Source organism: Hyla sarda, chromosome 4 (assembly GCF_029499605.1).
Source record: "Hyla sarda isolate aHylSar1 chromosome 4, aHylSar1.hap1, whole genome shotgun sequence".
Classification (NCBI taxonomy): Eukaryota; Metazoa; Chordata; class Amphibia; order Anura; family Hylidae; genus Hyla; species Hyla sarda.
The window spans coordinates 398,402,969-398,424,215 of record NC_079192.1 but is presented as its reverse complement, the minus strand read 5'-3'; the positions used below and the strand labels follow the sequence as shown (position 1 = coordinate 398,424,215).

Sequence of the window (21,247 nt, the reverse complement as noted above, 5' to 3'; positions counted from 1 at the left end):
CACACTTGTGTCAGTTCTTTTCCATTTTTTGTTGGGAGACGGATTATATTGGGACAGGAGGTGGTTTGAACGAAGACAAATCCACTGTGGAAGCCATGACACCAGTGTGAAAACAGCCTATAAAAGTATATTTTAGGGGAGTGAATACTTTCATAACCACAGATGCTTAAGGGGGAACTCCACTGGCCAGGCTTCCGAAGTAAACATTCCGAATGCTGTTTTCGTGCTGACATCACACCCCCTCAATGCAAGTCTATGGGAGGGGGCGTGACGTCAGTCACGCCCCCTCCCATAGACTTGCATTGAGGGGGTGTGATGTCATGAGGGGCGTGGCCGACATCTGCAGCATGAAAACGGCGTTCGGAACATTTACTTCTGAACACTGGCCAGTGGAGTTCCCCTTTAAACTTGCAGTTCTGCACAATAGTGTTATAGGCTTCAGGCAAGGTCTACATAAAGCTTCTTGACTATAATAAACCGCGAGCCTAGCTATCTAGACGTTTAACGTGTCGCCAATAAGTATACGATCATATACCTAATTCTTCCAGAGAAGGGACCCCGTATTTCTCATCGTGGTCGTCGGACACAGGAGTTGTGCACTTCTCCATGACCTCGGCCGTGATGGTCTCTACCGGGATTTCCAGCGGTTCCATTTTGCTGATCAACGTCTGGAATCTTTTGTAGGTTAAAGGTGGCTGCCCACCGTTCAGCTCGATAATCCTAGTAAATCGAATCAGACAGACAAGAAGAAAATGTTAGACCGGACTCCCAAAACTTTTAGAGAAAGCAATTCCTACCAATCAAATTGCAAGAAAAATGACGGCTCTCTCCAAGGGTCATTGGATCCTGCCGACAACGACTTTCTCTTTAAATTGGTATTCCAGGAAAAAACTTTTTTTTTTTATATATCAACTGGCTCCAGAAAGTTAAACAGATTTGTAAATTACTTCTAAAAAAATCTTAATCCTTCCAATAATTATCAGCTGCTGAAGTTGAGTTGTTGTTTTCTGTCTGGCAACAGTGCTCTCTGCTGACATCTCTGCTTGTCTCGGGAACTGCACAGAGTAGAAGAGGTTTGCTATGGGGATTTGCTTCTAAACTGGGCGGTTCCCGAGACATGTGTCATCAGAGAGCACTTAGATAGAAAAGAACAACTCAACTTCAGCAGCTCATAAGTACTGAAAGGATTAAGATTTTTTAATAGAAGTCATTTACAAATCTGTTTAACTTTCTGGAACCAGTTGATATATATATAAAAAAGTTTTTTCCTGGATAACCCCTTCAAGGACTATGATCATTGATCAGGCCCGATTGTGCCTGCTGTTTCTATGTAACCAGAAACAGGCCTTCTGATACATGAAGCAACCTTCAAAAATATGTAAGAATCTACCTCCATCAGGGGGCACTAGAGTCATTTATTTCCCTTCTGGAGGAGGGCTACTTTGCATGCGTTCTCCAGAGAGTATTGGATCGTATATGCCAATTTGGCACATGTACTGCCCCCTCAAAGCAACTTCAAAAGGCATCTCTGCCAGCCAACCAACACCCTGAGCTACATGGACAAGAACCCTTAAACAGCTGTCTGTAAATGGGTAATCTTCCATTTAGAGGACATTCTGGTTTGGCTAATAGCGCTTTGCTACTCACTACACCCCCCCCCCCCTCAAGGCTATGACCTCACAGAAAGGGACAGGCTGGGGAGTGAATATTGATGAGGCAAGGGAGCAGGGGGAGCCGGCTTCCCGCCTTCAATGTGCGCTGGAGCGCAATATGAACAACATCAAAGGCACAGAGCTCTGCACACAGTGCAAAAAGGAGCATGTGACTATTTTAAAGCTCTTCACCTGCACTATAACACAGTATACTGGGTTAAGTGCGCGTGAACAGCTGTCAGATTCTCTTTAAAGGGGTACTTCAGATTAGTAAAGGACTTCTACATAAAAATCCTCATCCTTCCAGTACTTATCAGTTGCTGTATTCTCCACAGTTCTTTTCTGTCTGACCACACTGCTGACACCTCTGTCCATGTCAGGAACTGCCCAGAGCAGGAGAGGTTTGCAATGGGGATTTGTTCCTACCCTGGACAATTCCTGACATGGACAGAGGTGTCAGTAAACAGCACTGCGGTTAGACAGAAAATGATTACTTCCTGTGGAGCATACAGCAGCTGATAAATCCTAGAAGGATTAAGATTTTTAAGTAGAAGTAATTTACAAATCTGCATGACTTTTTAGCACCAGTTGATTAAAAAAAAAAATTAAATAAAGTGTTTTCCACTGGAGAACCTATTTACGATGTTTCCCACTGACCAACAGGTGGCATTAGAGAGCCAGCTCTTTTCTTTTTAGAAAAACTACTTTGCATAAGTCTATAAGATTCCCATCTCCCCAAGGAGAAGTTTCACTTCCTAAGACCCACATCATTTCCTACCATAACCCCTCATCTGTTCTCCAAAATCACTTACTTGTCCAGATCATACAGCGTGTGTGAAATGCGTACAATGACCTCCACGCCTGCCTCGCTCGCCAGCTTCTTGATGGCGGCATCTCGTTCTTTTCCGAATGGCTCAGAATCGTACTCAATAGACAGTTTACTAATCTTCCATTCCTGAAAGGGTGTAGAGCAGAAAACAAATTGAATTACTATGAAGACAGAAAAACAACACAACTAATACACGGTAATAAAAACATAACATCTGAGCGGAAGACGTGGATGAATAATGAGGACGATGATGGGGGAACGTACTTTGAAGAGCCGAGGAAACACGTCGGCAGGCTGTCCACGGATGACAAACAAGCGGGAGTTAAGTTTGCGAAGATTGGCATCAAGGTCTTCTAGACACTGCAGGAGGAATCTGATGAAAACCGACAAAAAGGGAAAATTAATTAAAAAAATGAAAATAAAAATAAATAAAAAATAAAAAAAAAAAGAGAAAATGAATTCCAACTTGCTGCTTTCTACGGGACATATATATGTTTGTGGACAAGTGTGTGGACAAATGAAATTAGTAGAGTGAAGGATTGGGTGCGCAGGGTAACTCTGCCAGAATCTCATACACATTGGATGGTCAGCAACTTTAAAGGGGTGCTCCGGTGGAAATCTTTTTTTTATTTTATTTTTTTTAAATCAACTGGTGCCAAAAAGTTACAGATTTGTAAATGCCTTCTATTAAAAAATCTTAATCCTTCCAGTACTTATCAGCTGCTGTATACCACAGAGGAAATTCTTTTCTTTTTGAATTTATTTTCTGTCTGTGCACAGTGCTCTCTGCAGACACCTCTGTCCATTTTAGGAACTGTCCAGAGCAGCATATGTTTTCTATGGGTATTTTCTCCTACTCTGGACAGTTCCTGACATGGACAGAGGTGTCAGCAGAGAGCACTGTGGTCAGACAAAAGAATTCCAGAAAGAAACACCACTACCTCTGTAGTATCAGCAGCTGATAAGTACTGGAAGGATTAAGATTTTTATATAGAAGTAATTTACAAATCTGTTTAAATTTCTGGCAGCATTTGAAAAAAAAAAATATTTCCACCGGAGTACCCCTTTAAATGTATCCCCCCCCTGGGGCCCACATAGGATGCATGTGCTGCAAGGCTTCTGCGGGAATCCCTAAATGACAGGACGCTAAACACGGGGCTGAGGACGTGTAAGAGCCATAAAAAGGTCACAGGCAGAACAATCCAAAAAAAAAAAAAACACACACCATACAACACATATATCCCTACAGAACACAACCAAATATATAGAAATAATATTACACCCAATATCGAGTTCGAACAAACCAAAACAAAGGAAACTTATTGTAGGTTTCCGAAGTTTTTATCCCCCCCCCCCCCCCCCATTTGGTACTGAATATGTATTACAAAAGTTTTACCAGCCTCATCTTAATTAACAAATACAATGCCCGGGCACCGCGCCTCACAATTACACCATGTAGTTACGTAACCGCGGCTTCTCTGACACATACAAAACAGGTAACAGATAAAAGCGCTAAAAATAGGAAGTCTTGATGCAAGGACGTCACATTTGCAGCCTTTGTGGCTCGCCACACTGCATTTAAAGTGGTACTTCGCTAAATATTTTATTTATTTTTAAATCAACTGGTGCCAGAAAGTTGAACAGATTTGTCAATGACTTCTATTTAAAAATCTTAATCCTTTCAGTACTTAGCAGCTGTATACTCCAGAGGAAGTTCTTTTCTTTTGAATTTTCTTAGTCTGACCACCGTGCTCTCTGCTGACACCTGGGATTTGCTCCTACTCCGGACAGTTTCTAAAAAGGAAGCACTGTGGTCAGACAAAGGAAATTCAAAAAGAAAAGAACTTCCTGTGGAGCAAACAGCATCTGATAAGTACTGGAAGGATTAAGATTTTCAAATAGAAGTAATTTACTAATCTAGAATAAACGAAGAACACGTATGTGCACTCGCCGCTAGGCAGAGACAGTCTGGTCTGGAAGTCTGGTAACAGGGTGCCGGGTCACGGCATAGGCACTGGTGTATGGCACTCGGAGCCTCCGAGCGCCATACACCAGCGCCTATGCAGTGACCCGGCACCCCGTTACCGGACTTCCAGAGCCGACTGTCTCTGCCTAGCGGCGAGTGCACATACGTGTTCTTCGTTTATTCTGTACTTGATGCTTGTGTATGTGCACCCCGCAGGAGACACTAAGACAGGTCGTCGAGGATCGTTTTGCAAGTCGAAGGAGGTGATATTGCTTCCCGAGTGCTCTCCCCGTTTTCTTGCTTCACTTTGTTAATTTACAAATCTGTTCAAACTTTATGGCACCAGTTGATTAAAAAATAAAATAAATAAATAAAAAGATGTTTTCCAGTGGAGTACCCCTTTAATGTTCCTGATGGGAGGATTTTCTGAAAGCCGGGCATGCTGGGAGTTGTTCTTTTGCAACAGCTGGAGGCACCTCGGTGAGCGTAAGAATGGAGGCCCTGTCTCCCCCCCCCCCCCATATTAGCAGTGTGGCAACTGGACTACGTGCCACTTCATACAACTCTATGGGCCTGATGGATATAGCCAAGTGCACCACTAATAGCAATGAAGCGGCAGCGCACATGTCCCACCCCCAAATGATCTGTGGGAATCTCGACAGCTGGACCCCCATCTGATCATTACCTTTACCGAGTGTTGTTGGTGGGAAAACCTCTCTTTCAGGAGTCCAACCTGCGGCCATCCAGCTGTTGGAAAACTACAACTCCCAGCATGCCTGGATTGTGGCTGTCTGAGCACGCTGGGTGTTGCAGTTTTGCAACAGCTGGAGGGTCAAAGGTTGGGCACCCTGGCCATAAACCTTAAAATAAACATTGTGTGGGTGCCCCAACTCAATGGACTAGACCAGTGTTTCCCAACCAGTGTGCCCCCAGCTGTGGCAAAACTACAATTCCCAGCATGCCCAGACAGCCTTTGGCTGTCTGGGCATGCTGGGAGTTGTAGTTTTGCCACAGCTGGAGGCACCCTGGTTGGGAAACACTGGACTAGACCATACCAGTCGCGTCCTTTCAGAGGTATCTGGCAGTGGCCAATGTCCCTCTTCCCCCTTAAGAACACAAGCACACTCGGCTTAGCTGAGCATGTATGTGGGCGTAAGAGGAATCAGCCAACAGGCATCCGAGGTATACAAACCTCTATGGGACGTCCACGTCACCACATGTGACCACTCGCCCCAGGTTTGGCTTGTGAAGTCAGTGTCACCTGAAGGACTATACTTAGCCTGCGCAGGCGGCGGGGAGGATTATATATATTTAGAGAGCAGTATAGAGGCTAAGTCTAGGACAGAGAAAGACTCCACAGAAGATTAAGAATAGACGGGATTGTCAGATTTAGACGTTATGTACAGTTCCCCGGTGACCTAGAACAAGGTGCACATGACTAGGGCCCGACAATAATCTCCTAACTAGAGGGGACAGAAGGATAAGTAACTGAGAACAAGAAGATACAGAAGGAATTCTAGATTTACGACCACTATGAAGTAGGACACAAACGTGTATTTGTCTATTATGGTCATTTCCAGGTACAATAACTCATCAGAGAAATGTTTTTATTGTAACATATGAAAAAGTCCCAGTGTGATACCAAGTTCTTCCTATCACAAGGTGGGCTGCCTACATACCCTGTTAAGGATGGGTTAATGTGCGGCCTTAATTGGTGAGTGACTTAAGAAAATTCACACCATGCAAGGTTGGTATGAGTTCCCTCCTCGGTACTCCAGGGAGCTCTGATTTATTGCAGGAAGTAAATTTGGTTTTTACATTTGGAAAAAGGAGGGTTAGTTATGACATCACAATTAACATGTTACATTTTGATTGGTTATTTGATAATTGTGTCCGCATATATTAGCATATCTAGTGTCCATTAATTTCTTGGCAGAAGTTCTCTGTTCGTCAGATGTTTAGTCTTTCTACTCCCACATGGAGTCATTTCAAGGGCTATATTCAGAGTCATGAGCAGATAGCAATCTGATATATATGGGTTAAAGGGTAGGTAACATTTTTCCAGCAGCAATGGCATTTAAGTATTAGTATATTGATCAGTCATTAGAAACATAAGGGTCATCCCTATCAACCCCCCCCCCCCCCCCGCCCCCCCCCCCCCCACAGCCCAGTTCTCAGCTCAATCTCCGTAAGGAGGCGTAAAGTCAATAGACATTCCCCTGTAACTCTAGATGGATCAAAATTGAAATGGACTGAACTGGCTGATCATCTAATGTGCATGGTGGCCCCAACTATGGTAGATGTTGGAAAGAGAAGGATCAGGCAGCTGAACTCCTTCTTGCCTGATATTTTTGCTCTCAGGGGAGATAAGCCGCTGCCCCTCTTCTGTGTTAGCCGACATTTGACCTGTGCTCCTGTGATCAGTGGGGGTCCCAGCAGTTGGACCCCCACCAACTAGCTAGTTAGTTATCTCCTATGTGACACCTACCTTAAAGGGTACTCCGGTGCTTTTGGTTCAGAACTTTTAGAGCCAGGGGCCGTGATTGTGACATCACGGCCACACCTCCTCATGATGTCACGTCATACCCCCTCCATTCATGTCTATGGGAGGGGGCGTGTTGGCCGACACGCCCCCTCCCATAGATATGAATGGAGGGGGCGTGATGTGACGAGGGGGCGTGTCCGTGAAGTCACAATCATGGCCTATGCTGCAGGAACCCAGCGTTTGTTTAGAACACTGGGTGCTGCAGAAGATCACGGGGGGCCTAAGCAGCGGGACCCCTGCGATCAGACATCTTACCTTTTATCCTTTGGATAGGGGATAACATGTCTAGCAGCGGAGTACCCCTTTAAGGGAAAATTACATGGCACAAACTGCAATGGGTAATTATCCAGCAGTAGACCAGTGTTTACTAACCAGCGTGCCTTCAGCTGTCAGGGCATGCTGGGAGTTGTAGTTTTGCAACAGCTGGAGGCACACTAGTTGGGAAACACTGCTGTAGACTAAAAATTTGCTCTGAAGGTCAATTATGCACAAAAAAAACTTCTACAGCATGTGGATGATATTTGTCACAATCAAATCTACTCTGCTGTACTGTTCCGCTGCACATTCTCTGCCACAAGTGAATATACCCGCCCTGCACCCGCATGGGACTATTTTCCAACCCAGCAGTCAGGAAACGGTCCTAAGAGGGTCATAGTGAGGTGCCAGCCCCTGCTGCTCATTGCTCGATAAAACCTTCAGTACTCACAGCGAAAAAAACCCTCTTTGGATACTTCGAGCGCTTGGACACAATTACAGAACGATTATGTGAATAAAAAAAAAAAGACTTGGCAATTACGTCGCTGGGTTCAGATAATTACTGGAGAGTTACGAAATTAAGGAACAAATGACAAAATAAATGAAAAAAAAAGGAAAAGAAAAAAAGCACATGCTGTAAAGTCAAGTACCCCCGATGTGCCAGTGCGTAGTTACGTGTCTTTTGGCAGTCATACAAGTGACAGATTGAAAAAAAAAAAAAAAAAAAAAGAGGGGAATGCCCACACTGTGCCAGTACAGTCAGTAATTGGGTTATACAGCCAGGCTCAGCACGTCACGGGGGAGTCACAAGTAAAACAGCTTCCGTCCTATACCCTGACGCACACACACCTCCTCATGTGCCCACTGCTTGCTTGTGGGTGCCCATTTTGGTGCCATTTTCCATACAGATGTATACAATTTTAGATATCGCTTTTAAGCTGTCAGTCAACCAGCTTCCTGAAAGACTTAAAATAACGATGATTACTGCAAAATTGGACTCGTTGCAAAAAGAATAAAAAATGTAATTGAGGACGGGACATGAGGACGGGACATGAGGACGGGACATGAGGACGGGACATGAGGACGGGACATGAGGACGGGACATGAGGACGGGACATGAGGACGGGACATGAGGACGGGACATGAGGACGGGACATGAGGACGGGACATGAGGACGGGACATGAGGACGGGACATGAGGACGGGACATGAGGACGGGACATGAGGACGGGACATGAGGACGGGACATGAGGACGGGACATGAGGACGGGACATGAGGACGGGACATGAGGACGGGACATGAGGACGGGACATGAGGACGGGACATGAGGACGGGACATGAGGACGGGACATGAGGACGGGACATGAGGACGGGACATGAGGACGGGACATGAGGACGGGACATGAGGACGGGACATGAGGACGGGACATGAGGACAAGTCACCAGATGTGTCGAACAGCAAAAAAAAAAAAAAAAAAAAAAAAAGAAAAAAAAAAAAAGAAAAGAAAAGGATTCACGCCACGTTTTTTTTTTTTGCAATTCGGCAGCTGGACCTTAGCCGCATCCTATTGATCTGAATGACCCGGATGGAATCAGATAGTAACTCCGATCGGCTCATTTTTGAACCGTATAAGTTTGCCACAGTTTGCCAACAAAACTGGATACAGCTCAGTATATTTGGTGGATGCTTAGACTGCATGTAGTAAGATTCAGTCAGAAGAAGTAAATCTGCCCCAATCTTGTATTGTAGGTTACTGTAATAAAGGGAGAAGAGGGCACTTTTCTCACTGACAAAGCGTTTCCAGTGAGTGCCTCCAGCTGTTGCAAAACAACAACTACCAGCATACTATTTTATTTATTTATTTATTTCCCCCTACCACCATTTAACTTCCTCAGGGGCCTTTTTGATTGCTTACATAAATCACTATAATGCATCTATATTATTGGCGCTCTGCTGGTATCAATTGCTGAGCCACAGCAGACACGGACTCTAGCTGTGGCCTCGGGCTGCCATGAAAACAGTTCTGCATCTACCGCACGTTCGTGCGACCGGACCCCCAGGTAGGCGCGCCAAATATGTTTAAAGGGGTACTCCGGTGAAAACCTTTTTTCTTTTTAAATCAACTGGTGCCAGAAAGTTAAACATATTTGTAAATTGCTTCTATTAAAAAAATCTTAATCCTTCCTGTACTTATTAGCTACTGAATACTACAGAGGAAATACTTTTCTTTTTGGAACATTGATGACATCACGAGCACAGTGCTCTCTGCTGACGTTATTATAATAGTAACGCTTTATTTATTGTTGTCCTTAGAGGGATTTGAACCCAAGTCCCCAGCACTGCAAGGCAACAGTGCTAACCACTGAGCCACCATGCTGCCCTTAGCAGACATCTGCTATGCATGGTTGCTAAAATGGACAGAGATGTCAGCAGCGAGCACTGTGCTCGTGATGTCATCAGTGTTCCAAAAAGAAAGGAATTTCCTCTGTAGTATTCAGCATCTAATAAGTACTGGAAGGATTAAAAAATTTTTAATAGAAGTAATTTATAAATATGTTTAACTTTCTGCCACCAGTTGATTTAAAAGAAAAAAGGTTTTCACCGGAGTACTGCAGTGCTGCCTGAGAAGAATCTGCTGTCCCTGGCTCCGCCCACCTGCCGATGATTGACAGGCTTCTCCTTCCGCTCCGTGCATTTGGCAATGGCAGCATAACATAGGTCAGTGTGTTTCCCAACCAGGGTGCCTCCAGCTATTGCAAAACTACAACTCTCAGCATGCCCGGACAGCCAAAGGCTGTCCGGGCATGCTGGGAGTTGTAGTTTTGCAACAGCTGGAGGCACCCCGGTTGGGAAACAGTGACAAAGGTGAAAGGTTTCCACCATAGAAGATAAACAACATCCAACAAATAGTGTAGTGTAACGCACTGTGCCCCACTTGTCCGCAGGGGGCTGCGAGGAAACCCACACATTGTGTATAGAGATAATATACAAGGTTATTTCCAGTAACCTTTATAGCACAAAAATAACTTCGATCTAGATTTAGAGAGTGGGAAAAAAAAATAATCCACGACCATTTGTTTCTTTTTCCAAACTATGTCGACGTTGTACAACAATTTCCAGAAAGTAGGTCACTGCTCATAGCAACCAGCAGGGGGAGTCGGGCGCTCTCGTACACTGACCTACTTAGCAGCTTACAGAGGACGCTGTGTAACACGCTCTTAATTACTTCCCCCTTCTTTATTGTGTGTATGCTGAAGACAAATAAGTGGGGGGAAAAAAATAAAGTGGACAAGATGTTCCTGGAGGTCGTAGGAAAAGTTCCCACCCAAAAAAAAAGCTTATTTCGGCCTGACTAGCTGGACGGACTGTACGCACTGGCTAAGTGGGGCACTGTTTGCATAACTGTCTAAGCAAGTCAGACGATTTAGCACCGGCTGATCCAACAACAAGACAATCTATGCGGAGAACTGCACAAATAGTGAGAAGTTTAAAGAGGTACTCTGGTGGAAAAAAACTTTTTTTCCAATGCTGGGAGTCGTCGTTTGGAACATCTGGAGGTCTGCAGTTTGGAGACCACTGTTCTAGAGGAATGATAATTTGTATACTTGTTTCCCATAGAGCAGTGGTGTCCAAACTGTGGCCCTCCTGATGTTTCAAAACTACAACCCCCAGCATGCTGGGATTTGGAGTTTTGCAACATCAGGAGGGGCGCAGTTTGGACACCACTGCCAATGTCTGCATGACTTGTCTGTATCTCCTCAATGACGACAAGTAGCCACAGGCAGTCCAGACATGCTGGGTTTTGTAGTTTTTCAATAGCTGGAGGCTGTCTGTTCGAGAAACGCGGCTATATTCTAGCATTAAAGGGTTACTCCGGTGGCAATTTTTTTTTTTTTAAATGAACTGGTGCCAGAAAGTTAAACAGATTTGTAAATTACTTCTATTAAAAAAAAATCTTTATCTTTCCAGTACTTTTTAGCAGCTGTATGCTACAGAGGAAATTCTTTACTTTTTGAATTTCTTTTTTGTCTTGTCCACAGTGCTCTCTGCTGACACCTGATGTCCGTATCAGGAACTGTCCAGAGTAGGAGAAAATCCCCATCGCAAACCTATGCTGCTCTGGACAGTTCCTGACACGGACAGAGGTGTCAGCAGAGAGCACTGTGGACAAGACAAAAAAGAAATTCAAAAGAGCAAACAATTTCCTCTGTAGCATACAGCTGCTAAAAAGTACTAAAAGGATTAAGATTTTTTAATAGAAGTAATTTACAAATCTGTTTAACTTTCTGGCACCAGTTCATTTAAAAAAAAAAAAAAAAAAAAAAAAATTAGTTTTCCACCAAAGTACCCCTTTAAGTATATGTTTTCTATGTCCCATATACACAGATGGGTACCTAACTGATGCACAACATAAATCCTAGTGACTGTCACGCGCCCCTTTCTGCAGATCTCTCCAGCGCTGCACATCAAGCAGAAGCATTGCAGGGTCTCTGAGGCCCTCTGGTGGCCATCTCGCTTCTTGTTTTCCCCGAAAGCTGCTCTTTTCCATACAGATCACACAGGGAAGAATCTTATGAACCGATTCCCTTTTTACTGACAATATATATTACATTACAAGATGAGCTTTATTTGCACGGATGTAATATTGGCACAGAACTTTCATAGTTTTTAGAAGATAGTCTTAAAGGGGTACTCCGGTGAAAATGTGTTTTTTTTTTTTTTTTATCAACTGGTGCCAGAAAGTTAAACAGATTTGTAAATTACTTCTATTAAAAAATCTTAATCCTTCCAGTACCTTTTAGCAGCTGTATTCTACAGAGGAAATTCTTTTCTTTTTGAATTTTTTTTTTTGTCTTGTCCACAGTGCTCTCTGCTGACACCTCTGTCCATGTCAGGAACTGTCCAGAGCAGCATAGGTTTGCTATGGGGATTTTCTCCTGCTCTGGACAGTTCCTGATACAGGCTTCAGGTGTCAGCAGAGAGCACTGTGGACAAGACCAAAAATAAATTCAAAAAGAAAATAATTTCCTCTGTAGCATACAACTTCCAAAAAATTACTTGAAGGATAAAGATTTTTTTAATAGAAGTAATTTACAAAACTTTCTGGCCACCAGTTCATTTAAAAAAAAATAAATAAAAAAAAAAATAAAAAAATAAAAAAAAAATTTGCCACTGGAGCACCCCTTTAAGGTATAAAAGCAAACTTCCCCTTCCTGGTGGTTTCCAAACTTCTAAAAATCACCTAACTTGTCAGCCCAAGTGCTAAGGAGGCAGAGCTATGCGGTTAAAGTGCCATCACCTGGCACGCCAACTCACAGGCCCCCTCCAGAACTGATGTACTTGGCTCTGGATGGCAATCAAGGAGGGGTTAAGAGAGAAGGACAAGCGAGAGGGCGTGCTAGGGTGTTGCACTTAAAGGGGTAGTCCAGTGGTGAAAAACTTATCCCCTATCCTAAGGATAGGGGATAAGTTTGAGATCGCGGGGGGTCCGACCGCTGGGGCCCCCTGCGATCTCTCTGTACGGGGGCCAGGCTCTCCGGCCGACACGCCCCCTCAATACATCTCAATGGCAGAGCCGGAGATTGCCGAAGGCAGCGCTTCGGCTCTGCCATAGAGTTGTATTGAGGGGGCGTGTAGGCCGCCGCTTCGTGCGGAGGTCGACACGCCCCCTTCCCGGGGGCTGTCGGGGCTCCGTACAGGAGATCGCAGGGGGCCCCAGCGGTCGGACCCCCCGCGATCTGCAACTTATCCCCTATCCTTAAGATAGGGGATAAGTTGTTCACCAATGGGTCACCATTGGACTACTCCTTTAAGCAGCTCGCCTCCTGGACACTTGGATGAGAAATAAAAAATGTATAGTCAAGGTAGAGTTTGCTTTTCTACCCTCACAGCTATCCACCATGTATCCACAGCACCTAGCAGCATAAACAGCTGACAGATTCCCTCTAACTTTGTAGAGTAAAGAACCCTGTGAGAACGGGCGGCACTGCTTTAGAGATAGGAGAGGGCCCAGAGGGGGGGAGCTCCAGCTTTTAGAAGGTGGAAATAAGTAATAGATACCAGATAAACATTCTGCGTAACTGGACGATCAGGTGAAAAGCAGGTCAAGTTTTCATGGATGGTAAAAATAGTACAATAGTAAGACGGAATCTAGGGCCTTATGCGCACAGATTCTCTTCATGTATATTCATACACAGAACGCGTCTTAATCTGCGCAAAAACCATGGGGGAGATCAAAACCTGTGCAGAGGAAAACTTGCCCAGTTGCCCATAGCAACCAATCAGATCGCTTCTTTCATTTTTATAAAGGCCTGTGAAAAATGAAAGAAGCGAGCTGATTGGTTGCTATGGGCAACTTTTCCTCTGCACAGGTTTTGATAAATCTCCCCCCATGTGAATTTATCTCGTTGTTTTCTATGGGAATATATGCTGAATTCCACACTTTACTTTGGTCGACCTTAAAGGGGTACTCCGCTGCTCAGCGTTTGGAAAAAACTGTTCCAAATGCTGGAGCCTGGAGCTAGTGATGTCATAGCCCCGCCCCCTCATGATGCCATGCCCCGCCCCCTCAATGCAAGTCTATGGGAGGGGGCGTGACAGAAGTCACGCCCCCTCCAATAGACTTGCATTGAGGGGGCAGGGCTATGACGTCACGCCCTCCCGACGCTGGCTCCAGTGTTCGGAACAGTTTGTTCCAAACGCCGAGCGGCGGAATACCCCTTTAAAGGGGTACTCTGCCCCTAGACATCTTATTCCCTATTCAAAGGATAGGGAATTAGATTTCTGATCGCGGGGGTCCAGTCGCTGGGTACCCCCGCCATCTCCATGCAGCAGATGACAGGGGTGCAACAGATGACGGGTGCTGCAGGAGAGATCGCGGGGGTTCCCAGCGACGGGACCCCCGCAATCAGACATCTTATTCCCTATCTTACCCCCGCGATCTCTCCTGCAGCACCCCGTCATCTGCTGCATGGAGATCGCGAGGGTTCCCTAGCAGCCTGACCCCTGCGATCAGACATCTTATCCTCTATCCTTTGGCTAGGGGATAAGATGTCTAGGGGCAGAAAACCCCTTTAATGAATAGGAAGACTAACTTTCGCCTAAAATCTCGAGGGCATGTCCATTATTACTGTAGAGAATTTCATGGTTTCTGTGTCAGTCTTAAGTGCAGAACTTGTATTCTATTCATGCACCAGGCGGCTCAGCATAGACACAGCAGAGAACAACATTACGGGGGGGGGGGGGGGGGGGGGATATAGTTACTTTATATAACTTGTTGACTATGGCTGCAGACTTGAATGATTTCCACCATCCCGCCTACGCTGATTTCACCACCATACAAAACATACCCTTAATACGCTTTACTTCCATGGTTACCATGGCAACTTAACATCTGCCGCTGTGCCACATTAACATTATACAGATGTAAACAATGAATAAAAGTCAGGTAACCCAGCTATTTAAAGGGCCAGGACACCTACACCGCAATTTGCATTAGTGCTAAAGATCGAGGAGTACATCGATACATTCATAGAAGATGTAACTGCTGCGCGACTAATAATCGGTGCATTAGTATTAGTCACTGTTATATAACACCTATGGCTGATGAAATATATTACTGGGGCTTATATAAGAAAAGCCATATTGTCACATTAGTTAACAACGTTCTTGGCTTTCTCCAGAGGCTTAAGGGTTGGCCTTTGATAAGAGGCATTAGAGACAGGAAGGAGACAATGGCCTGCAGCGTACCTACAGCTCAAAGCTGCATTAAAAAAGTCTTACAGGGGTGGTCTTTCCAAAAAAATAAAAAAGCCAGTATGTATGATGGGTCTACCTGATAGGTCAAAGCTGGTGGTCGCAGAGGTGAACATTCTGAGTAGGATAACAACTAATGTAATCCTCTGACCTACGATGGCCCAGACATACGATCGTTTCAACATACGATGGCCTCTCAGAAGGCAGCATCAACATACGATGCTTTTGTATGTCGGGGCCATCGCGTAAACGGCTATCCGGAAGCGCAGACTGCTTCAGCTGCCACCGGATAGCCATTTAACGTGCCCGAGTGCTCCGATGAGTGTCACTCACCTGTTCCCGACGCCCGGACAGTCCTCTTCATGCTCTGCTGCATCGGCGTCGCTCTCTGTCGTCATCACGTCACCGCATACGCCGTCCCGCCATCCAATAGGCGATAGAGACCGACGATTCACTGCAGCAGTGACGGTCCGGAGCGGCTGGGACACACGAGTATAACTTTGTATACTATAATTGCACGGATCCCTCAACATACGATAAATTCAAGGAACGATGGTTCATTTGGAGCCAATTACCATTGCATGTTGAGGGACCCCCCGACCTACGATGGCCCCAACAATAGATAATTTCAACATGTGTTGGCCTCTCAGAGGCCATCGCATGTTGAAGGCAGCATCAACATACGATGCTTTTGTATGTCGGGTCCATCGCATAAACGGCTATCCGGCAGCGCAGACTGCTTCAGCTGCCGCCGGATAGCAGTTTACCGTGCCCCGTGTGCTCCGGTGATGTTCTCCTACCTGTCCTCGGGATTCCCTGCATCGCCGTTTGCTCTCCATCGTCGTCATCACGTCGCCGCGCACGCCGTCTCGTCATCCAATAGGAGAAGCGTGCGTAGTGACGTGATGGCGGCGACGTGAGAGCGACGATCCCGGGGAAGCAGAGACGTCCGGAGCGTCGGGGACGCAGCGACAGCGATGGAGGGTGACATCCAGGGCAGCGGTGACTGGTCCGGAGCGGCGGGGACAGGTGAGCACAACTTCCTATACGTTACATTGCAAGGATCCCTCAACATACGATTGTTTCAGCAAACAATGGTTCATTTGGAACGGATTACCATCGTATGTTGAGAGACCACTGTAATAGGTCTGCCATTACAACACACACAAGCCTCGTCACCCAGCTTTCCTATGATGGGAATATATATCTAGTTTTGAGTCAATTGATTCTACATCAGGATCGGGAAAGAGTGGTAAGAAGCCCCCTGAGATCTGTAGAAGGCAGCCATATTGGTTGTCACTAGTCTGTCAAGAAAACAGATGAGACTTAGGGCCGCAGATGGAGCAGCTTCTCTTGGTCACGTCCCTTTAAGCAAATTCCTCTCATTCTCGTCTCCCAGTGAGAAAATGGGTCATAGCCTGAAATCTGAGAGGAGTCATTTACATGAAGACATCAGCTGCTGTTGTGTGTCATCTAGACCAGTGTTTCCCATCCCAGTCCTCAAGGCACACCAACATTCCGGGTGTTTTCAGGTACTCCATTGGAATAGAACAGGGAAAAATTAAAATCCTGGACTGTTGGTGGCCTTGAGGACTGGGTTGGGAAACACTGATCTAGACCAACACAACTGTATCTGTGCACAAGATCTGCTTTTGGGTCCACGGGACGCAGAATAGAAAGTATTGTATAGGAATTATTCCCAGTGGTGCCACCACTTCTCCTATATGGGGGGGGGGGGGGGCTCTGCCAACTTACATGAGACAAGTGCTCGGCCTGGGAACCTCTAAAATGATGATACAATCATGAAGTAGATCTGCGGAGAACTTGTCATCATATACCAGAGAACATCAAGTTCAATAAAGCCACAAGGAAATATATTCATAACATTATTTTTTATTAATATACATTAAAATGACATCATATTATACGCAAGGAAGCAGATAGTGGGCAAATTTTCAAGACTAAAAAAAAAAAAAAAACACATGAAAGGAAATTTTTTTTTTTTTTAATACAATACAATTACAAACTTAATCTAAATATATTAAGCTATAAAAAATATTTTTAAAAAACTTGATGAGAGATACTCTTTAACAAAGTGTACAATTTTGTTTGGAAATCCATATATATTAGCGTAACACAAAACTTTATTGATTTATACACCAAATACATTGGAGTTTATCTCCGGGGTTAGTAATGTCTTTTGGCCGAAATGAATGTCACAGATGTTTATATCGGAAATTCAAGGAAAGCCGAGCACAAAGCCTCATCAATAAAACAAGTAATAACCTCCGCAGCTTTACAAGGCTCTAGAACGCTCGAGTTCATTTTGTTGCCGCATAACATGAATATATGTTTCCCATTGTGCTGATCGCTGTAGTGTACACCGGGAATAAATGCATGAAACGCGGCGCCAAAGACACTGCAGCCACCAAAACAACTTGGGTCTGAATATGCAGGGACATTCAGCACCGCAACAAGATTACACTTTACTAGGACAATACACGTTCTCCCACATGGACAGTAACTAGCAGGGGTCTCCAACCCACAGCTGCTGCAGAACTACATTCCAATTCCTGTGCTTCTGTATGCAAGAATGAACATAGCATATGTTGTATTCCAACCCTGGTCCAATACCTGGCTGGCTCTCCTGGATCATGGTGCAGCTTCCAATGGGCTCCTGGCTGCTCTGGAAGGATTTCACGGTCATGACCATCCGAGTCCCCATCTCCTTATAAGAGTTACGCGTAAACGTTCCTTGTCTCGGCATCAGTCCAATCAAGGCTTCGATAACCGATCATATAGTGCGGTAGGGAATGGGCTGCCTCTCACATGTAAACAAAGGTGGAAAATATCTACAACTATGGAAACTGAGCTCAGAAGTGGAGTTTGCAATAGTCTAGGACTCTTGACAGCAAGTTGAGGACTGTTTGCTTCACAGCTGAAAGCACAAATCTGCTGCAAACCAGGATGACTCAGTGATCAATGTGCCGCCATCTACTCCATTCATGCGACCAAAAATCTGCTGTTTACATCCCCTGTACACAAAATAGGGTCATCCAGGAAAGCAGGATTCTATGAAGCTTTTACAGGCATTGCATGGTAGGAATTACCGTATTTTTCGCCGTATAAGACGCACGAATAGTTGGTGCGTCTTATACGGCGAATACACACCTATCGCGGCGGTCCCTGCTGCCATCAACGGCCAGGACCCGCGGCTAATACAGGATATCATCGATCGCGGTGATGCCCTGTATTAACCCTTCAGATGCGGCGATCAAAGCTCACCGCTGCGTCTGAAGCGAAAGTGACACTAACCCGGCTGCTCAGTCGGGCTGTTCGGTACCGCCGTGGTGAAATCGCGGCATCCCGAACAGCTTACAGGACACAGGGAGGGACCTTACCTGCCTCCTTGGTGTCTGCTCCGTGCCGGGATCCCCTGCATGGCCGGCGCTCTCCATCATCATCACGTCGTCGCACACGCCGTCCTATCATCCAATAGGAGCAGCGTGCGTAGCGACGTGATGGCGGTGACGGAGAGCGTGGATCCCGGGGAAGAAGACGTCCGGAGAGTCGGGGACACCACAGGGACGCGGCGACATCCAGGGCAGCGGTGATGGGTCCGGAGCGGCGGGGACACGTGAGTATTACTTCCTATACCAGTGATCTTCAACCTGCGGACCTCCAGATGTTGCAAAACTAAAACTCCCAGCATGCCCGGACAGCCGTTGGCTGTCCGGGCATGCTGGGAGTTGTAGTTTTGCAACATCTGGAGGTCCACAGGTTGAAGATGACTGTTGGGTTCAGAATCTTTTTTTTCTAGATTTTGCACCTTTAAAATTGGGTGCGTCTTATATGGCGAAAAATACGGTATATTCTGGTATGCGTCTTGCATATGCAATCTACGGCGGTGTTGCCCTACCTGTGGCTTTCCAGGTGTTGAAAAACGACATCTCCCGTCATGCCCTGAAAATATTTGGCTGCCCTGCGACTCTCCACCTATTTCTCAACCACAACTCCCAAAATACCCCGAGAGCTGAAGGATGTAGGACACCTAAAGAGAGCCACAGGTGGGAGAACCCTTGTCTGGGGGAACCCTGGTCTATAGGACTACATAGCTGCAGAGCAGGAGAAAAACCCACATAGCAAACCTATGCTGCTCTAGACAGTTCCTGACACGGACATCAGGTTTCAGCAGAGAGCACTGTGGACAAGACCAAAAAGAAATTCAAAAATAAAAGAATTTCCTCTGTAGCATACAGCGGCTTAAAAGTACTGAAAGGGTAAAGATTTTTTAATAGAAGTCATTTACAAATTTGTTTAACTTTTTGGCACCAGTTGATTGAAAAACATTTTTTTCTTTTCCACCAGAGTACCCCTTTAACTGGGATATGCCACATACTGATGCCAGAGTATTGATCACAGGGGGGGGGGGGGCGCAAATACTTTCATAAACTTTGCGGCAGCCGTTGCATAAAAGGACACAACATACTGGCTGATAACTGAGGACAATAGATTGCATCTACATGCACAACTCACTTTATAGTCTACAATTTGAATCGCTTATGCGCCATTCTCGTTCCTGCCGACTTCCTCTTCTGCGCGCGTCTTCTGCTGGTTCTCGGCAGTCGTCTGACGTTTTTCCCTGTGTCCCCTCCACGATGCATTCCATCTGTCAGTATTTTCCATGAAAAGTTTAAATATCTTTGTATGTGTGAGCGGATCACGCCGCAGGATTCCAGTGTGCACGGTATTAGAGAGAACAGAATGAATATAGGCTCATGCAAAGGGGATGACAGCCCTACCGTATAGGGTCTATGCTAAAAACCCAAACCTTATGGAACGCAGTCACATGGGAAAGCAGCACGCCCCCCTCCTCTGGAATGCATTCGGCAGTGGAACAAAAAAATAAATAAAATTCCTTAACCCCGTCATTGACAAGAGATGAAGTTTCCATCATATTGCTCCGACTGCAGAGTCCTTCCCGAATTGTCCGTAAATTCCACTTTGCAGGATGCGTATTCGCCCGGCAGGAGGAGTCTTGAGGCTGCCACGAGTGCGAGCTTCTCTGTAAACTCTTTCCTTGCCAAGAGACCAGTCAGAAATCCCATTACAGAGTCGGGACGAATGATGTAAAACAGAACCAGTGCGGGCTCGTCGTTTGCCTGGAACAAATTGTCCGTGCTCCATGTGATTCACTTCCAAAAAAAAAAAAAAAAAAATGTACACACACACACACACACACATATTATATATATATATATAAAAAAATTCCATCCTCGTCCTTGTTACTTGCAGTTCTATAAGCAGCCACTGGGCTCACCGGCAATGGGTGTATGGCCACGACACCTGTAATGCTCAAGGACATCGCTGCAGAGTTGTTACCAGGGGACACTGTAGTCCTGCACATTTCTAGCAGTGTTTTCCCAACCAGGATGCCTCCAGCTGTTGCAAAACTACAACTCCCAGCATACCTGGGCAGCCTTCGGCTGCCCAGGCATGCTGGGAGTTGTAGTTTTGCAACAGCTGGAGGCAACCTGACGCTACTCTAGAGTTTCCATTCATCATCATTTCCCAATCAGGATCTCCTAGGGCGTGTAAACACTATGGCATTTCTGTGCACGATTTTGCGCTCAGGAATTCCAATGCATGAACCTAGTTATCAACCTTACAAACTGTGTAACTACGTAACCTAAACATTGAAGTGAATGGGTCTTCGCTGACCCATTCACACTGTGAAATTCCCCCCGCAGAAACTAATCTGCCGAAAAGACTGAACATGTTAATACTTTTGGCGGGATGCGCTAGCCGAGTCCCTTCAGGGGTACTTCGGTGTCTTGTCCACAGTGCTCTCTGCTGACACCTCATTCCCGTATCAAATACTGTTCAGAGCAGGAGAAAATCCTCATAGCAAACCTATGCTGCTCTGGACAGTTCCTGATACGGACAGAGGTGTCAGCAGAGAGCAATGTGGACAAGACAAAAAAGAAATTCAAAAAGCAAAGAATTTCCTCTGTAGCATACAGCCGCTAAAAAGTACTGGAAGGGTAAAGATTTTTTAATAGAAGTAATTTACAAATCTGTTTAACTTTCTGGCACCAGTTCAGATAGCTAGATTAGATAGCTAGATTAGATAGCTAGATTAGATAGCTAGATTAGATAGCTAGATTAGATAGCTAGATTAGATAGCTAGATTAGATAGCTAGATTAGATAGCTAGATTAGATAGCTAGATTAGATAGCTAGAT

At 45.4% G+C, this 21,247-nt stretch overlaps 1 protein-coding gene across 2 annotated transcripts in view; it reads right to left on the bottom strand.

Moving 5' to 3' along the window:
* Positions 1-21,247, bottom strand: part of CRY1 (cryptochrome circadian regulator 1) — a 54,559-nt gene that overhangs the window by 27,247 nt on the left and 6,065 nt on the right. For both annotated transcript variants that reach the window (XM_056517285.1, XM_056517284.1), the window contains exons 2-4: positions 2,746-2,854; positions 2,465-2,607; positions 536-720 (exon numbers count right to left, since the gene is read on the bottom strand). In XM_056517285.1, coding sequence (XP_056373260.1) covers positions 536-720; positions 2,465-2,607; positions 2,746-2,854 — 437 coding nt within the window. The remainder of the gene's footprint in view (positions 1-535; positions 721-2,464; positions 2,608-2,745; positions 2,855-21,247) is intronic.